The 20174-nt window shown below is 40.7% G+C and overlaps 1 protein-coding gene across 1 annotated transcript in view; it reads left to right on the plus strand.

The window, feature by feature from the left end:
* rg (rugose) overlaps positions 1-20174 on the plus strand; it is a 313364-nt gene that overhangs the window by 108274 nt on the left and 184916 nt on the right. The window contains exons 4-5 of the mRNA XM_068226793.1: positions 8025-8120; positions 19419-19540. Coding sequence (XP_068082894.1) covers positions 8025-8120; positions 19419-19540 — 218 coding nt within the window. The remainder of the gene's footprint in view (positions 1-8024; positions 8121-19418; positions 19541-20174) is intronic.

A 20174-nucleotide genomic window follows, 5' to 3' on the forward strand; every position in this document is an offset into this window, starting at 1 on the left:
GATTTACTTTCTCATGAAAAGAATCGCGGTCCAAATATTAAAGCAAACCTATTGAAGTAAAGGGGAAATCTTTTTGTCGAGGTTGGATCTTGTGGAAATCCTTCTCCTCCATCCCTCGTTAAAGCTTCGCTCTACGGTGTGGGTTATTTTATTGTTCCCGTATAAATCTGGTGGCCTGATTGGCCAGTGTCCGGCTTACTCATTAATTAAATTAGTACAAAGAAGAGCGGCTCGTTGGACGTTTTAATTAATTAGACCAGATAACCGAACACTCGCCCCCCGTTCTTGCTGTGTTACTAGACTGAAGACATATCAGGCTTTCCAGAATTAATTACCTGCAGCTTTGTGTGGTGCAGATTAGATTCACTTTCTGACCAATCACATTACTTCATGTTCACGCATTAGGCTACAACTCCAAGGAGTAACAGCAAATATTAAATTCTGAGGTTGTTTTTGGAGTTAGAGTTGGTAAGTAACTTACATCGGTTAATACAATTTCCCGTACAGTGTGTCCGTCGTTTCGTTTCATTACTGGGTCCCGGGATGAAAATCCGTGTGTCCCAAAAAGGTGTATACTAGACATCCTTCAATACTTTCAAAACGTTAAAAGCTAACAAAAATAAAAACTTACTTGAAAGAGAGGAAGGTCAAAAATATTCTACCGCAATAGCTTTAAAGGGTAGATGGCGCAATAATAAGTGGCACATCTGCCATTTTGTGGTGGAATCGGAGCTCGGAGGGTGCGGTATAACAGAGGAACGCGACCTACCGCGAGGTGTCTTAGTTTGGACTACGCGAGATCTATCTATATCTGTAAGAAAAATCGTGCGAAAGCTCGACTAGGTACCGAGTTGAGAAGTAATTGAGTAATTTTTACTTTATTAAATGTAGTTTTTACTCGTAATTTACTTCTTGAAATAAAATTATAATCATTACATTCTGTGAAATCGACACATTGCACAGAAGCAGAAACGGGAAGAAGTTAAGTGATGATGAATATAACGTTTTAATTTCTACTGTAGCTTCACCAGTACTGGATGATGTACTTTCTTACCTCTCCGGGTTAAAACCCCACTGTCAGCTGCCCTGAAGACGGTTTTCCGTGGTTTCCCATTTTCATGCCAGGCAAATGCTGGGATTATACCTTAAGTAAGGAAACGGCCGCTTCCTTCCCACTCGTAGCCCTTTCCAATTATATCGTCGCCATAAGACCTGTCTGCGTCGGTGCGACGTAAAGCAAATTAAAAAAAAAACACTTCCAAGGATGTCAGACTTACCCTACAATGTCAGTCACTGCTGAGTGTCCGACTCGTTGGCTGAACGGTCAGCGTACTGGCCTTCGGTTCAGAGTGTCCCGGGTTCGATTCCCGGCCCGGTCGGGGATTTCAACCTTAATTGGTTAATTCCAACGGCACGGGGGCTGGGTGTATGTGTTGTCTTCATCATAATTTCATCCTCATCACGACGCGCAGGTCGCCTACGGGAGTCAAATAGAAAGACCTGCACCTGGCGAGCCGAACCCATCCTGCGATATCCCGGCACTAAAAGCCATACGACATTTCATTTCACTGCTGAGTTTCTTAAAACTAAGCACAGGTATTCTTTCAAGTGTCCCAGAAGATCGTTTTTTTTTCTTCAGCAAATGCATGGGTGTACTTTCCACCAAGAGCTCGAGGCTTGTATGTATGTTTAGTCCTCAGCCCGAAGGCTGGTTGGATCCTCAAAAGCTCTGCCATCAGCTGTCATAGATGGCCTAGGCATCACTGAAGAGGCATACTAGGGAAATGAGGAGTGAGGTAGTTTCCCGTTGCTTTCCTCACGAGCCAGAAGTTGCCATTACATATCAGTCTGCCAAGCTCACTTTAGCGATGAGAATTTTAAGAACAAATTATTTTGTAAAGTAAATAGCTAATTAATTGAAACGCGAGAAGTCACAAAGTGAAACATTATAGGAAAAATCATTTTGAAAATTCCATTAGGCTACTATGTTTAGCATCACTTAGTGAATTCAGCAACTTAAAAGTCTTCACGCTAATATAAAAAACACAAAATGCAAACATTGGCTTTTTCCTAGCCACGCGCGAAAAAAAGGAAAAGAAAGAAATCAGTGATTTCCTTTATACTGGCGGTCTATGAAATAGTTGTAATTGAGTAAAATATTTCTCAGGTAACTGTTTCTTTTTTTTTTTTTTTACTTTTCTAGTCACTGACTAGGTGCGTGAAAAATCGTGAAATAACGAGAATTTTGCAAACATTTCCTAAATGCTTCAATATCTTAATTTAAAGAAGGTCCTGGCTTACTGGAAAGTAAAACAAGCAGAAATAATGATTCAGAAGAGAATCGAACAAGACCAAGATGCCAGAGGCTGGGAGTAAGAGAGACTAGATGGTAGAGCGCCGCGAGCCGCAATTGGGTACGTCCTAACTTATTTATGTACTTGTCTTTACAACTTAGGACTCTCTTAAACTTAACCACTATTACACTGCTCTCGTCCAGTCTGTGTAGGTAGATAAGCCGGAAGACACCCAGAAGATGCAATCGAGAAGACGAAGATTGGAAGTAGTGTGTCTTTACGACATTCGCAATTGGAGTGCGCATTCAGAAAAAGGAATGTCTCAAACCTTTACTCTGAGCATTCCTCTATTTCTAACACCCACCCAAACACCCTTGCGACGTATTCTACGCTCAAAAGACCTGCGGCCTTGGATTCGACACACCCGCACATCCAACTCGCCCTCCGTAATTCTTGTTGATCGGGATTCTTTTATTCGTGTTGTTCAGTTTATTGATATTCATGAATTGGTACGATGTATTACCACCTCCGTAGCGTAATGGTTAGCGTTATTAGTTGCCGTCCTTGGAGTCCGTGTTCGATTCCTGGAACTGTCAGACATTTAAGAATTACAGGAGTGCTGGTATTTGCTAAGAAGGATATAGTCGCTCCAAAAAATCGTACTCCTGCTCTTTTTCCTCTACACCAGGGCCTCTCAAACGCTCAAAATCTCACGCGTGCAAATCAAGGCGCAGACATGCCGTGCACTGTGCATCGTTCCGACTCGTCTCAACTCGGCTTGACTCGGATGGTGTATTGCGCTGAGAGCGACGAAGCGTTCGGTGATAGACGGCTTGTTTATCAGTGAAATAGAAAAGCGTAAGAAAACAACATAATAATGGAAGTTTTGAAGAAAGCAAAGACTTCCGAAAGTTCATTTCAATCGAACTGGGAACTTTCGTATTTCTTTGTCAGTCGTGACGATAAAGCCAAATGTTTAATCCGTGGGACAATAAATATGTGTTAAGTTAATCAAAAAGATCTATTTTCCAATACAAAGACTTTGCTCAAATTCTACGAGAATTTCTCGAAGGAAGATTTTCCTAAGCTGCATCGAGAAGCAGCTATTATTTCTATTCCACATGCATATGTGAAAGGTATTTTTTCCTGCTTTGACTTGTACGAAAACTAGATTTCGTGCGAGTGGGTCTATTTCTGATTTCCAGGCATAACTGGTATCATTGCAAAGATAAAGGAAAAAAAGAGCTAGAGAAGATAAATTGTCTGCTCAAACCAAATTGAAAGAAGAGTGTTTTAATACCGGTAAAATTGTCCCATTCAACAGTGTCACCGCTAACCGCACATAAACATTTCGCAGTGAGGAGAGGATCAGCGGGGAAGGTGGAGAAGGCGAAGACAGGCCGAACGGGTGAGACAGGTGTAGGGGAAGTTGAGTGGGGGTTTGCACTCTGGTCAACCTAGTGAAGTCGTCTCCTGTACCTTGCACCCTGAGAGGCCCTGCTCTACACGGAAAAACATAGATTCATTGATATGTTATTTTCGCATATGTAATAAAAGACGAGAGAGCAAGTAGAGATTATTTGGCTATCCCCCCTCTTAGTAGCCTCTTACGACATACAGGGAGTACTGATAATGTATCCTTTGACTCTGCTTACAGGGGAGATAGAGAGTTCCTGCCTGTTTTTTCAAGGCCCTGGGTTCGTTTTTCAGCCAGTTCAAGGATTTTAATTTTTGACTGAGTAGAACAGGGTTCACTTCATACGAGATTGTCTGAAGCTCTTAGGTACAGGAAGAGAACCCACAGTGAGAAGATGAAGCTACTGAGCTAGTACACAAAGACAGAGACTGGTTGCTATGGTTACAATGGTTTCGGGAATTGATGACGCTGATTCCGGATATACCCCCAATCCGAAACCATATCCATGTTAAAAAAAATATTAGTGTATAGTATCGTATGTTCATTGTATTTAATATTTATTAGACAATTTTAATTTCTATTAAAATATAATTCACCCTCCCCCCATACAGATACAAACCCTCTGGATATCCACAACAAATATTATATCTATAGGTTCGAGTGTTTTTTGAGAAAAGTGCATCTGCGAGGAACTGTACAATGCCATGCGCTCATTCTTTTTGCATGATTGTATAAATCATGTAAGTCTACAATTTCAGATGTTAGCTGTATGGCGCATCTAGAAGGGGCGATCATAAAGTTTCCGTTCGTCGGCCGTACAGTCCCGAATCGGGATGCCAATCAGGCAAAATCGCTGTGAGCGCTGAGGCACTCATCCCACCGACGCACCGGGTTGAAGATCCCCGTGTTTCCTGCTGCGTGAAGTAGTCCGTAACCGCCTGTTGTACATCCTCGTCCGACAGGAACCGTCGACCTTTCAAGGTGCTACCGAAGCTGATATCGAGATCCATTGCTAGCGCACGAATGGTTATGCTCCGGTCCGCCCTAATCGCCTCATCCACCGCCTGCTTGTTGTTGTCCGTAATGGATGAGGCTGGCATCCCAGATCGACCGGCGTCTTGTGTCGAAACGTGACCCTCACGGAACTTGGTACACCATTCCACAACGGTGGTTTTCAACAAACATGCTGCCCCATACACAGTCTTCATTCTCCGATAGAAGTCCACCGGTGTTTGTCCATCGGCAGGCAAGAACAGATAACAGCACGTTGGTCCAGTTTGGACGCAGTTGGTAATAAATTCGCCATAGTTCACGTGGCTGCACTTAACGCACGCACCTCGGCACGACACGACTGCCACACTAATCCCTTTGCCTACATGTCTGTGCTTATATACCTGCATCGGAGTCCGGTGCAACAACGCCCTCGAATGGAAACTTTGTTATCACGCCTTGTAATTAAGCGCTTGCCAATTGTGGTGCAAATTTGTGGGATTGAATCTTGACTCGGCAGATTCTTTACGAGTTAACTATCGGGGATCGTTCAGTTGATTCTACCACAGCAATACAGGTGTCGGCGCGAGTAATTTGTCTCCTGCTACGTGGCGCATCACGAACACTTCCCGTCCCAAAGACTTTCTTTTTCCATACCAATAACGTTTGCCGTGATGGCGACGGTTTTCCAAAGCGCCCAGCAAAGTACCTCGTAACGTGTCCCATTGTCTTATGTGTTGTTCGACGTTCGTGAACCCACACGCAAGTCATCAAACGCTTCTCGGCACTGAAATCAGTTGCATCCACCATCGTGTTATTCTCCATATTAAACCGACTGGGAATCTATCTCTATTATATAAAGCCAGAAGGCTAACTGACTCACTGACCCACTCACTGACATTAATGTTTGCTCACTTCCAGGTGAGTTAGGAACTTGAAATTCGGCAGTCTGATAACTATTAGGCTGCGACCCAAGGAAAATTCCAAAAAGTTCAATTTTTATACATTTAGCCTTCCACCAGCCAAATGAAAATATCGGACTCAAATTTCGTGTTAGACCCTTCCAGATGAACTAGGAACTTGAAATTCGTCAGTCTGATAGCTATTAGGCTGTAACCAAAGGAAAAAATCCAAAAAGTTCATTTTTTCCTATTAAGCCCCCCCCCCTGCCCAATCAGTATATCAGACTCAAATTATATATATAAAACCGTTTGGCACACTGACTGGCATAAATGTCTACCCACCTCGGCATGAGCTAGAAGCTTGAAATTTGGCAATATGATAGCTATTAAGCTGTAACCTGTGGAAAAGTTCCAAATGTTGTGTTTTTGTTATTTTTACTTCCCTTCCTCTAAACTAAATTGTGGACGATATGTTGCAGTGCGCCAGAAAATTAAAATTTGACGCAGTTACAACTCTTGGCCTGCAACCGACGGAGAAATTCCAAAGAGTTCCAGTGTTTAACTTTTTACCTCCAGAAATTATCGAAATGTGGAAGCAATTTTCATGATGGTGCTGACTATTGTTTCGAGTTTTTTTGTGGCTAAACTGTAAGTCGTACTGCCAAACGGAAAAGAAGTTCGGATCCCATCATGAAGAGATCTACAACTTCGGTCCCGGGAATTTTAGTCGTAACTTGATCCCTTATGCCTTAGATAGAGCTGCATTTTTCAGATTTAACGTCAATTTTTTACATTTTCTATAATTAATTTTACTGTTTTACACACTTATAAGACCGATAGGATCATGAAATTTGTAAGGCACATTGGAACGTCCGTGGTCATATGTGAGCAAAATGCATGATTCTAGCACCCTGTAAAAATGGAGAAACGAAAGTAATTCGTAAACACTGTACTCCTAATCTAAGGTTCTAAACCAATCTACGGTGAACTCGATGCAGATACGACAAAACATCAAGTAACGGAAATGTTGAGCGTTTCAACCACGATAAACCTACCAATTTTCAAGACTATAGCTCCCCATTGGGTTAAGAAAATAATTTCTTATCTCGTGTGAATCGTACGTAATTTGTACCAGGTCGAAACTTTTATCGCTATCTTTATATAAATCGTGAATATACGGTACGAGAAAATATTGTAGGACCAAATATGTACGCGAATATATGTGCCGCCTGGTGGTGCAATCCGTTTTTCGTAACGAAGTACCGGTTCGTCACAGTAATTTTCCGTGTGACCACTTACAATGTAAAGGAATTGGGGGTTTGGAGGGTGGAGCCCCCAACGAGCGAAAGCGAGTCTGTGCATATAAAATAGCATATGCTGACTGACTGGCTCACTGACTCACTGACTGACTCATCAGTGGCTGCAGAGGCTGGTTGTGATTTCCACTACTCCATCCCCTTTAATGTAATATGCAAGATCTCTTTATTCAGGGACCGATGACCTAGAAGTTAGGCCCCTTTACACAACAAACATCATCATCACCACCTATTTAAATGTTGAGTTGTTATGGGAAGGGATATGAGTTTTACGTCCGTTATTTCCACAGCATTTTGGTGGCGAAGATTTAGAAGGGCATTGCAACTGAAGACAGATAGCCTAGTGTGCAGCCTTTGCTGTCAGTGAAGAAATTGTTCGGAAGCATTTGGTGAAATATTAATGTAAAGAGGATTAGAAAGTTTGGTGGAATTTCAAAGACGTTCTAGCAATGAAGTTCTCCTGTATGACAAGATTATCTATTTAGATGTATACAGAAATCTGAATCTTTAATAGAAGAGACCAGAGCTAGTGAATGGGGAAGTGTGTTGTGAACACAAGAAAGCAAGGAAAACACTGGGCCGCAAAGTATTTTTGACCACCCATATAAAGTTGCACGTGAAAGTGTGTTTTTTTTCTTGTGTACATCCTTCTTAAACACTGCGCATTCTGCAATTATTGACATACGTTCGACTTCTCTCACTTTACCGAGCTCGTGTTGTTCTGAGCTAACTGATTTAATAGCCTGGTTATACATGGACTATTTCAGACAACCCGCCGTTATTTTCATTAAGTACAGGATGATTTTAAAAATTCGGTTGTTCTGTAGACATTTAAGGGACATCGTTATACTTTTATGAGGTGATTGCTGCTTTAAAATGAATGTGTTCAGTCATTTTCAAGATTACAGAATTGAGGAGTTTTTGCAGGATTCAGTTCATCGTGGTTGTATACGATACCTATTGATTCGTAGTATTAGATTGTAAGTAATATTGGATTGAAATATTCTTCTCTCTCTCCGACTCTGAGAATGTAACTTTTTGCTAGTACTTCAGAAATGAAAACGTACTATATGGAGATAATCAGTACGCTTGTTTTCTGTTTCAGCCTCGCCATTCGACCAAATTGCTCAATGTACTCCGCCAGATGCCACAGCGGAACGGACCGGACGTCTTCTTCAGTTTCCCGGGTCGGAAGGGTTCGGTAAGTACATAATTCCTTTCATTTATGAGCCAACATCCTGGCAATCAGTAAGAGAACGATTTCAGGCTTCGATATTGATTTCACTGTTCGATTCAAATCTGATAAAGATCAGCCATTGCTCCTTGACCAAGAAGAAAATAGTTATTTCAAAACCAAGTGCAACCTTAGATATTTCCATTGTAGGGCTTCAAGGGAACAATTTCCAAGTTCTTTTGTGATTTTTCTGCCCGCCTCGCTGTAAGTATTATTGTGCTTTTCTATATGTTGACAACCGCCGCCTCAAAGGGCTGCCTAGTAGCAGTTAGTGGGATGAAAAGAGGAGGAAGCGGAGTTGTCACTTATTTTTTTCCTTTCAGCTTTCTTTTCTAATAATAACACCACTCTAGTTCTCAAGTGAAGTAGCACAGTATGAAATAAGACGACAAGATATCGCAACCCAGCGCGTCACTCCTTACGGAGTTGAAAAGAAACTGCCATCCAGCATTCTGAGGTTCTCACTGAGTACTGTAGGGCTCGTAATGGCAATGCATAAATTAGGAAGTCTAGTTCATGGTCAGGTGACTTATGTTGGTACCTGAGCTCTGTAATGGGAATTCGAAGATCGAATCTGAACTGATAATGGCTAGCTGCGTGGTGTAGTCGGGTAGGGCCTTGTCTACCACACTAAGGATGCGAAATCAAATTCCGGCACAGTAATTTGACATTTAAGACTGTTGGAGATTCACTACTGAGTTGACGAACCTAATTTAGGGGGCGTTAGAATGCCCTATCTGCCTAGTTTATGCGATTGTATATCTCAGACTTTTCCAGCGGGAACTTTCAAATGCACTGCCTGACAAAAGACATTGACGCACCCAGAAGAAATGGTCGGATGTCAATGTAACTTCGTACTCTTACACACTATTGGCGGGTATGTAAATGATTAAGAGTTACAATTCTCTGTAGCAGGTAGAACGGCCAACAGAGTGCATTAGTGTTGTTCGTGTTTAGTGTTGTTACCAGGTCTGGCAGGGTGTATAAGGGGCGTGAACAGTGTCGTGTGTTGAGTGATCACTGTGAAGGACACGGAGATCCCGCATACTTGTGTGAGACAGCCTTATCAGCACCTGCCAGAGTTTGAAAGCGACCTCATTCTGGGTCTCCATTTGGTCGGCTGGTCGAATCGTGCAATATCCAGATTTGTGGGACATTCGGACGTGACAGTGGCTCGATGTTGGACTGCATGGGAACGTGAGGGCAGTCATACCCGTCGCCAAGGTTCCGGTCGACGACGTCTGACCACCACAAGGGAGGATCGCCGTATTGTGCACAAAGCACATCGTAACCCCTTTAATAGACTCCCTGCAACATTCTGTGTCATCGCGCACTATAGTTCGGAGACTAGCAGCAGCCGGCTACCGTTAACACCACAACACAAACGGCTGCGTTTTGTGTAGTGCCGTGACCGGGAAGCATGGACTGCTGACTGCACTACCGTGGAAGACCATCGTCTGCGAGTATAGCGGCGACTTGGGGAGAGGTCCCAATGTTTCGGAGAGGCACAGTCACGAGTGGTAGTGATTGAGAGAACTCTGACGGCACAACAGTACGCCACGGATAGCACGCTACCTCTTGTGTTACCTCTCTTGCGACAGTATCGTGGTACCATTTTTCGACAGGACAATGCTCGTCCACAGCAAGATCCACAGATCTTTCTCCGATAGGAGGTGTGGGGGACCAGCTCGGACGTTAACTCTGGCCCAGTGTCAGTATCCAGGATATCAAAGACCTATTACGACAGTTGTAGGCCTCCTTGCTTCAGGAGAGGATACAACGGCGTTATGACACCCCTCCCAACCGAATCAGTGCATGCATCCAGACCAGAGGAGGTGCAACTTATGCTGATAAGGCGGCTCGTGCTGCCAAGTACTTTGTAAATTTGACTCGATTTTGCAATCACTGAAATAACTTCACATAGCCTCTCAACACGAGAAGTTTCGTTTCTTCCTCCTCTTCCTGGTGCTTCTTTTTTTTTTTTTGTCAGGCAGTGTATTTACATGTGTATTTGTATCATTGTCTTCTTCTTCTTCTCTCGAATGCGCCACTTGGGTGGAAGCTTGTTCAGCAGTTGAGCTTTTTTTTTTTTTTTTGCACAGTATTGTCGCTTCTTTCGGTGTAGCCTTATCCTTTTCCTTTCCTCCGACCAGGAGGCACCTTTCCTCTTCAGATGTTTTTTTTTTCTTTCTGAAAACCATGGACGTTCTTCAGGACTTTTCTCACAGTCTGTCAGCCGCAGTTCTTTATGTCCTTTTCAGTCTCCGTCAGCCAGGTGGTACGGACTGTCTTGTTTTGTCAGATGAACAAGTGCTCCGTCAGTTTTTTCGGAGACGATCTTGCCACATGAAGATAAAAAGCTACTCTCCTTTCCCTGGCACAGTCAAACAACCTCTCTCTCCTGGAGTAGAGCTCCGAATTGTGATGTCTCCGGTATTTCCCATCTTCCAGTACCGCGCCTAGAATCTTTCTTTGTTTCACTGGAATTAAAACTTTACTGCCCACGTCCTTTCTTCATGGCGGTGAAGTTACTGTTCTGATCAGAGCTTGATTGATTCAGAAAGTCAGAAACTCGCTATTTGCACATCACCCCATACTGTAAACAGCTTGTTGAGGGTCGCAAAGTAGCGTAAAGTAGGGCTTTAAGCCACTACAGTACACGGCTACTCAGGGTTGCAAAATGCATAACCGTTAAGATGCTATGGCATGCGGCTAGTCAGTGCAATCGGACTAAAATGTAGAGACCTGACGGTGGCGATCAGTATGGACAGTGTTCTTCGATCTTCAGCAACACGGTAGAGTTGTGCGACGGTTCGTATTCCAGTCCAGTCTTGAATGTTCCTCAGACATGACGTTCTTTTTCTGCCTACTCCTCGCTGTCCTTCGATTTTTCCCTTTAAAATTAGGTGTACTACTGAGTATCTTTCACCACGTAACACATGCCCCAAGTATGCAATTTTCCTGCATTTGATGTTGATCAGTAGTTCTCTTTCAAAGTTTGCTCTCTGTAATATTTGTTCATTAGAGACGTGCTCTATCCGGGGGACTCTTAGCATTCGTCTATGAAAGCACATTTATAGAGCTTCGAGGCTTTTTATGATGGTTGTTTTTAAGGTCCAAGTGACAACTCCATAAAGCAAAATTGACCAAACATAACATTTAACCATGCGCTGTCTCAGTTTTAAGTTTAAGGCGTCATCACACAGTAAAGCCTTCATTTCCTTGAATGATGTTCTTGCCATTTATATACTGGTTTAAATCATCTGATGTCCAACAATCAAGGTATTTAAATTTGTCAGTTTTTTGGATTTGTTTGACATTTCAATTTCAGAATAGACTTAACTATTCCTCGACTGAAAACCATTAGTTTAGTTTTCTTAGTGTTGATTGTGAGACCCATTTCTTCTCCAGATGTAATAAGCTTTTCTAAGTACAGTTGTAGGCTTTCAATACTACTGGAAAGAAGTACTGTGTCATCGGCATATCCGAATGTGCGTATTAGTTCTCCGTTGACCTTGATTCTCACTTATGTATCTGTTACTGCCTTAAATGCAGCTCCCGAGTAGATGTTTAATAATAACGGGGACAAAACACAGCCTTGTTGAACCCCTAGCCTAATTTCCATATAATCTGATGAATCACCAGCAATCTTCACAGCTTTTTGATTCCAGTAGAGGTTTTCGATGATTCTTATACCTTTACTGTCAATTCGAGTTTGTTGGAGTATTCTGATGAGCTCATCATACTCTATCAAATGCTTCTATAAAGCAGGCAAATACATCATTCTGTTGGTCCCAGCATTCTTGGAGAAGAGTTGTTAATCCAAATAGAGCTTCACGAGTTCCATAACTATTTCTAAACCCAAACTGGGTATCTTCTATCTCGTCTTCACATTTATTTTTTATTCGGGCATGTATAATTCTCAGGAAGGATTTCAACAAATGGCTGATTAAGCTTAAGACGATATTCGTTGCATCTTTTAGAAGTTGATTGTTTTGACAGGGGAATGAAAGTAGATAACAGCCAATCCTTAGGAATTTCTCCAGAGGTATATATGTTATTAAAGAGACTTATTAATTTTTTCATCATTGATAAGTTTGATAATTTCAGATGAAATCTCATCAGGGCCCAAAACGTTTTCGTCTTTTAATTGATTTACGGCATGCGTTACTTCCGATTTCGAAATTATTGGCCCATCTGCGTATTTATGATTGACATGTACTTGTGGTCGGTTATCATAAAGAGGTCTGTAATATATTTTTCCAATGTTTTGATTCTGTCAATATGATTTGTAATAGGTTTACCAAAATTATCTTCTAAACAATGTGGCATTTTACGCCTGAAGGTCCCAGTTACTTCTTTGATGACTTTATGCATATTAAAGGCGTCATGTTTTTCATTGAGAGTCTCTATAGTTTTACATTTTTCATTCATCCAATTCTGTTTGGATTTTCTAATTTCTCTTCTAATTTCATTATTAATCTGCCGATATTGATCCTTGTTGGATTTAACACTTGCGTTTTTCCATCAAATCCAGTAGGCCCTATGTGTTCTGTCATCCATTTCTTCTTTTTGTTTCTATTGTCTGGCTGAAGGTGTTTTTTGCTTACTGTCAGGAGAGTGGATTTTATTTCCTTCCTCTTGACTGTTAAATGCTACTTAAATTAAATGCTACTTGCTTTAGTTCTTCATTGTGTTCATGAGCAAGTTGTTGTTTTATTTAACAATTCCTTATTTTCCTCACACCTATTCTGCTTGAATGTTTGTTTTTATGCAAAACATTTATTCTCATTTGTGCATCAGCCACTAGTGGGTTGTGATCGGAACCTATAATCTGCCCCTGGATATGTACTAACCCTTTTAATAAAATTCCTGAATTTCTTATTGATGAGGATATAATCAATCTGATTGCGTTTTCGAATGGCATGCTCATTATCAGCTGGTGAAATCCAAGTGTACAGTCTACGGTCCGGGAGTTAGTACCATGGAAGCAACGAAATAAAAAACCCACTAACTCCAGTAAACCTAATTTTACAGGCGAGAGAAAAAACTGATAATCTCCCTCATTGATTTGATTTTAAATCTAATGCGTTTATGTGCTCATATTAAGTAAAAATATATTCTTTATCAATTAAACGATTCATAACTTAATTGTTTATATTATTTAGTGCTACAATAATTAGAATTAAATAGTGGTGGAGTTAGGTTTTTTTACTTGCGGAGTGTGTGAAATAATGAAATGTGACAGAAAAGGTACCAGTATATTACAACTATCGTATGAAACGATAGAATATGAAAGGTTATTATTCAAATTAGCATTGTTACATTTTTAAATTTTAAAGGTACAGAGTAAGTCTGAAATCCATTAAATACTCTAATCTAAATCATACGAAAATACATCAGTAAAACCACAAATAAATTTAATACTTTCATTACAGATATTCTGTTTCACTTTCATCTTCTTGTTCAGTCTGCGAATCAGGGTTGTTACTGTCAGCAAACAGAGTTTTGTAATACATTCCTCCGAAGTGAAATTCATTAAATTTTGCAAGTCCTTTTGCTTTTCTAGTTTCAGTGGTAAGTGTGAGTTGTACTTTTGTTGAGTGGGATACGATGCAGTTGTATTGGGTCTCTGGATGTTAAATCGACTGCATATTGTACTTTTCACAGTTTTACTCACACGGATTTCATTTTTGTGGGATGCCGAATATCGTATTAATTTACTTTCTGATATGAGGAATTTCTCGGTTCAATAATGTGTTGCTTTACTCCATCAGGGAATTAAGAATTTATTTAAAGCGTATGTTTATATATAACATGTGTACATGAGAAGAAAACTATTTCACATCTCAGCAGTGATACATTGTTTAATGTTCAACTTTTCGGTTAATACAATATCAAAGTAAACATTTGAGGTTAACTACTTGCCCTTTGCTTTAAGCCTTTTAAATATTCTTTCGCTTCCACTTGCCGTCATTTCTTTGTTTCTTTCCACTTATTTGCCGGTTGGAACTTGAATCTCATTCCATTTATACTTCTCAATCTCTGCTCTGCTGGTTAAGCGATGGTGTTGCCATCTACCTGGAAATAAAACATGGAAAGCAAGAACTCCCTAATTCCACGGAGTAAGAGGTGTTTTGCTTTCCATGGATGCAGATCGAGCAGGCAGTGATGCAGATAAATGAAGGAATTAGGGTATCCTTGCCTTCCATCCATGCGGAACACACTAAAAAGCCCCATCCAGCCCATAACTCAATTTCGCTAAAAATTTGAATTAGTGGGTTTTTGATCTCCCTGCTTCTATTAGTGATGGCCATTTCATTTTCTTGACAGGACTGACACAACCTGTCTCCACGATCATTGGATTCGCCAAGTCCCCACCAAATCTCCACGCTCTCCTTTTCCGATCTTTGCATTGAAATATCCATTATTAATGTTATATTATCACTTTTCGTTGCTTTAAGGATGTTTTGCAAGTCTGTGTGTAAGTTCTCCCACCTTATTATAATATTATCCTCTGTGGGAGCGTATACTTGTATTCTGTTGATCTGGAATGGGTGACCATGTAGTTGTAAGAGCATAAGTCGATCTAATATTGGAACGAAATTGGTGACTTCTGACTTCACAAATATTGCTACCCGTTACGGTGATTTTTATCAGTGTCAGGACTGCCAGAGTAATATAAATTCCCATCATCTCTTTTACATGTACCTCTGCCTGGCCATCTTAATTCACCCCCAAGAACATGAATCTTTAAGCTTTTCATTTCTTTAATTGTATTGTCCAGTTTGCCAGCCATGAACAAACTCCTCGCACTCCATGTTGCTGACCTCATATTAGATGTTACTTCATTGAACCGAGAGATTCTTAGCACCCCCTGCCCATTTAAGGGCTGCCCGGGACTCTGTCAATGACATCCTGGGGAAAATATAACCGTAGTGGTTTCCCGTTGCCTTCTCTGGTTTCTGTTCAGATGCCCCTAACCTGGGGTACAGACAATGTCGATAGCCGCCCCTGACATGGAGAACAGACACTACTTATATGATATTATCCCGAGTATTGGGTTGCCTCCTCCGCCTTCTACACTGTACCGCAGGTCTCCTGTTCCACCGTAGTTACCGTTGAGGTCTTCACACACATCAACCTGTGCTAGGGCCCTCCATATTTATGAGCCCTGGAGAGAGGGTGTCCCAGCATTTTTAAGTCCGCAGGAATTGGGCTATCTGTTGGTCCGCGGATCCAAAGATCATCCCAATAGGGAAACCCCCCTATCCGCCACCTGGGGACGCACTCTGAAGTGGCCAGGTTCCCCTGATTACTTACTGGAAGTTAACCTCATCCACAAGGCTGAGGTTATTTGCAGAGAGAACGCTTATTAGAAGCAAAAAAAGTTACGACATGATTGTTAGCAAAGAACACGTGGCACCGCAGCTGTGGTGAAGGGGATGGTGTACAAGGTCGGCAGCCTCATTAGGAGGGAGAAGCGACCTGCGTCGTAATATTTCCAACTCGGACGTGACTAATGTGTGGCTAGTGAACACATGTGGCTTTGCCATGACGCAGGTCACATCGAGGGAATATTGGACGTGATTTTAATTTAAGAGTTTGTAGTAAGGATATAAAGGAGATTGCGAAATGGCGTATAAGTCGCTGGTAAGAATTAATAGTTCCAGTGTAAGGGGACTTCACTAGGATTTCTTGATATGAGAACTGAAAAAGATCCAAAGGAGCAGCACGATTTGTTTTGGCTGATTTCCGACAAAAATTAGTGTTAGGGAAATGTGCAAATATCGCATTGAATCCCGGAAGCGCTGATATATCCTGGAGTATTGGGTATGCATGTGTCAAAGCTAACGCAGGGCATTTTGAAATACAGTAAAACTTGCTCAAAGCGTAATCGCAAGGGTCCGAGTTTCTTTTCCGAATTAGACAAGTTTCCGGATTGAACAAAATTATACAAAACGATTCACAAATTACTTACCCCTGATCCATTAGTCTAGTTTTGATGATGCAAATCTCAGTAATACAATATCTTGACGTACAGTAGGTTTTTATTACTCTCGCATAGGCCTGCACTATAACACTCAACATATTATGTACAGTATGTAGTGTATGTACTGTACTCAATGAAAACCGGACAATTTCTGCCTTATTCCACATGTTTAATAAACAAACTACAGTACACATATAACACATTACACACAATACTGTCAAATTATTCCTTCTTCTACATGTCTAACAGAGAAAGCTGATTCACTTCCTTGATTTTATGTCTTTCAATGCAGCCTTTAGCGCTGTACAGTACCTCAAGAAGTCGCGGTGAATTCGAGTTGACAGCAAATTTCATAATGTCCATGACACACTTAATAGCTTGTTCATTAGTCGGTATTTTTCCTGACTTTCTCTTTCCTCCTCTACTCCTCCTCTTCCTGGTCTTCGTCCCTCGGATCATCTTCTTCATTCTCTGTTCGACGGATCTTAAGAAGTTGTACAGCAGACTGGAAACTGTAGTGAGTAACAAGCTGGTCGTCGCTGCGAATGTATTCGTCTACATGACATACGAAATTCTGTTGTTGGCTCTGCGTAGATATCAGTGCAGTATTTTCAGTCACTTCCTCAGGTGTCCCGACGTCATCGTTTTCTGCAAATCCAGCTTTTGCAAAACACTTTACGACTGTTTGAGATTTGATCTGCTTCATAGCCAAACTGATCTAGTTGACAGAATCCAGTATGGAAACTGAGCGTGCAAGGGAGCAGCTGTTGTCAGCTGTATCAACATTCTTCATCAATGACTGCATCAATGAACACCTGTAGTGATATTTAAAGGTGTAAATCACTCCTTGGTCCGTAAGTTGAACAACGCTGGTTGTGTTAAGTGGAAACCAGGCTAGTTCGACATTGGAAAGCAACACATGTGGGTGCCAAGTGGCATTGTCGAGAAGAAGAACAACTTTTCGATTTTCCTCCTTCATCCTACAGTTAAATTCGTTAAACCATTCTTCCATTAGAGCACTGGTCATCCAGGCTTTCCCATTGCTCCTCCAAGTTACCAGAAGCTTGCGCAAGTCCAAGTTTTTAAAACACCTTGGTTTTGCTGATTTCCCGATTACCAGGGTCTTTTCCATTTCCCCATCCATGTTACCGCACAACAGTACTGTAAGGCATTCTTTCGACATTTTACCCCTACCACTTTTTTCTCCACGAAGCGCAGTGACTTTGAAGGCTCGAAAAAACAATCCTGTTTTGGCGGCGTTGAAAATTCCTTTAGGTTCATAGCCAGAAATTAAAGTTTGCAGCTTCGATTTCCACTCGGCCACTACATTTCCATCCACGTCTTTGGACTCGCCACAGATTTCATTCCATACGATATTGTTTCGTGTTTTGAAACTCTCCAGCCACCCAGTTGATGCTTTAGAGGCGGTGTTGCCAAGTGCAATGGCAAGAGCGTCATTCTGTAGCATAGGTCCACTAACCGAAAGGTTTCTCGAACGGGCACTGACGAAACATTCCCACACTAAATCATTGATTTCTTCATTGTCTTTTACCTTAGACTTCCTCTTCATTTGTCCATCCCCTCCAGCCACTGCTTAGTAATGTCGTCCTTATGTTTTAAAGTCTCAAAAACTTGAGTTTTTCCACATCTTAAACGTGACATAATTTCAAGCACAGACAACTTTTCACTCGCTTCAATAACTTTCATTTTCTCAGTGTCAGTGACGTATATTTCTTAGCCATCGTGCTGTCTTCAAAACTGACACAGATTCATTAACGGGACACAAAGTAAGGGAACTGTTTACCTTAGAATTGGGCTCAAGTTGTACATCAAGATAAAGATCTCTACGAACCGTGGCAAAAATCAGGCAAGAAGTGGAGATTTAAATCCCATTCTGCCACGAATTTGGGAAACCCGGACCTCATTAGAGCAGCATGTTACGGTCTGTAAACACCTGACTCTTCCCCGGGCGAATTATTTATGTACCTGCAGTACGGAATATGCCTAAATGAATTTCACAGCCAAAGCATAATTTCCGCATTATATAGTAATTATTTTCATAATTTCTTTCCGTTTCCACGTTGAAGGGATTCCGCTTTATACAACATAAATAACATGAAAAGCCATATCCAGTGCGCCGGGACCATAATTTTCGTACACATTGGACAAGTTTCCGCTTTATAGATGTTCCGCTTTGAGCAAGTTTTGCTGTACAAGGAAGAGTTTCATGTGGTATGCTGGTGCGTTCTGTCCCTGCGTGTTTATCGTGTAAAAATGAGTTCTGACATGGAAATTAATAGTTTCTGGACCCATGTCCATATAACATATGTTCTTCTTCTACATGTCTACCTCCACAGCGGAACGGTTAGCACTATTAGCTGCCGTCCTTGAAGACCCAAGTTAGATTCCCGGTTCTGTGAGAAATATAAGAATTGCAGGAGGGCTGGTATGTGATGAAAATGGTACATGCAGCTCATCTCCTTCGGGGGTGTGTTTGAAATGAGCTGCACCACCTCGGGATGAGGACACAAGTTTACTTTTTTCTTCTACATGTGAGGAATACGTCCTGAAAGTTCGGCCTACCTTGTTGTCACTCCCTGTATTTAATTTTAAAAAGCATTAATGTTTAATTTCCTTCGTGGATATTAAATTGTCCTTAGATAAACATAAAATCAGACCATAAAGATTACTCACTCACCTGAGTACTTTGCTGTATGTTTGCAGCGAAAAGAAAAGTCTCGAATACTCTACAAAACGATTTGCCTCTCCAAGATCCGTCCTGAGAAATGTTCAGAAACAAAAATTACTTTCTGTTTTCTTTCTTTATGTATTTATTATTATTATTATTATTATTATTATTATTATTATTATTATTATTATTATTATTATTATTATTATTATTATAGCGGTACTCGGGCTGTGAAGCCTGCTATTCTGTCTGACCATACATTCACTAGCATTTGAAATATGATGACTTTTGTTACTTACAATTTATTAAACTTTAATTTTAACTTAGTATATACAGTAGATAAGATTTAAAAACTAGTTTATATAATTCACTGCCCGGTTGTTGTACATATCTGTTCCACTCGAAGCTTTGTACTTTTGATCATCCATTTCCTGCATTGCTTCTTAACGAGTAATACATTTAATATGCTCCTAATTTCAGCAGTTAAGGAATTCCAAGTGGTGCTTACGGAGACAACGAATGACTTACACTATAGCATGACTTCACAGATGGTTGAAATTGTAAGTTATCTCTCTGGTTGCAGGCTGTGGTACTGCCACCACTGGCGCGGTGGCCTTACGAGAACGGTTTCACCTTCACCACCTGGTTCCGCCTTGACCCTATCAACTCTGTAAATATTGAAAGAGAGAAGCCCTACCTGTACTGGTAAGCATGTTTCATAGAGTTCTACATACTTCATAGCTTTCTTAAAACTATCTTAAAACTAAGTCTCTGCATTAATCTTGTAACTAATTGATTTTAACTTAAGCTAATTTCATAAATCATAAACTATGATATAATAGAGGAAGTTCATGTTCCTTTGTTTAACTTGATGATAATAATAATAATAATAATAATAATAATAATAATAATAATAATAATAATAATAATAATAATAATAATAATAATAATTCAAAGGACATTGTAGTCATGTTTGTAGATTTCAGAAAGGCTTTTGATTCTGTTGACAGAGAAACTATATATAAAATAATTCGAGAATTTGGCATAAAGTCTAAACTGGCAAATCTAATCGTGAAGCACTTACAGACACAGTCTCTAAAGGGAAATTTCTGAGAGAGATATCACAGCCTTTCAAAATAAAAACTGGTGTACGACAAGGCGACGGACTATCCCCAATTCTTTTTGTGTCCTAAAGAAAATAGTGAGAATTTGGAACGAAAAAATTTATTGAACTCAACATTTCACCGATAAGGTTAGGAAGAGGAAACAAAAGGATCGAAATAAATTGTCTTGCATTTGCAGATGACTTTGCAATACTTTCTGAAAATGTGACATCTGC

The sequence above is a fragment of the Anabrus simplex genome, chromosome 3 (assembly GCF_040414725.1).
Source record: "Anabrus simplex isolate iqAnaSimp1 chromosome 3, ASM4041472v1, whole genome shotgun sequence".
Taxonomy (NCBI): domain Eukaryota; kingdom Metazoa; phylum Arthropoda; class Insecta; order Orthoptera; family Tettigoniidae; genus Anabrus; species Anabrus simplex.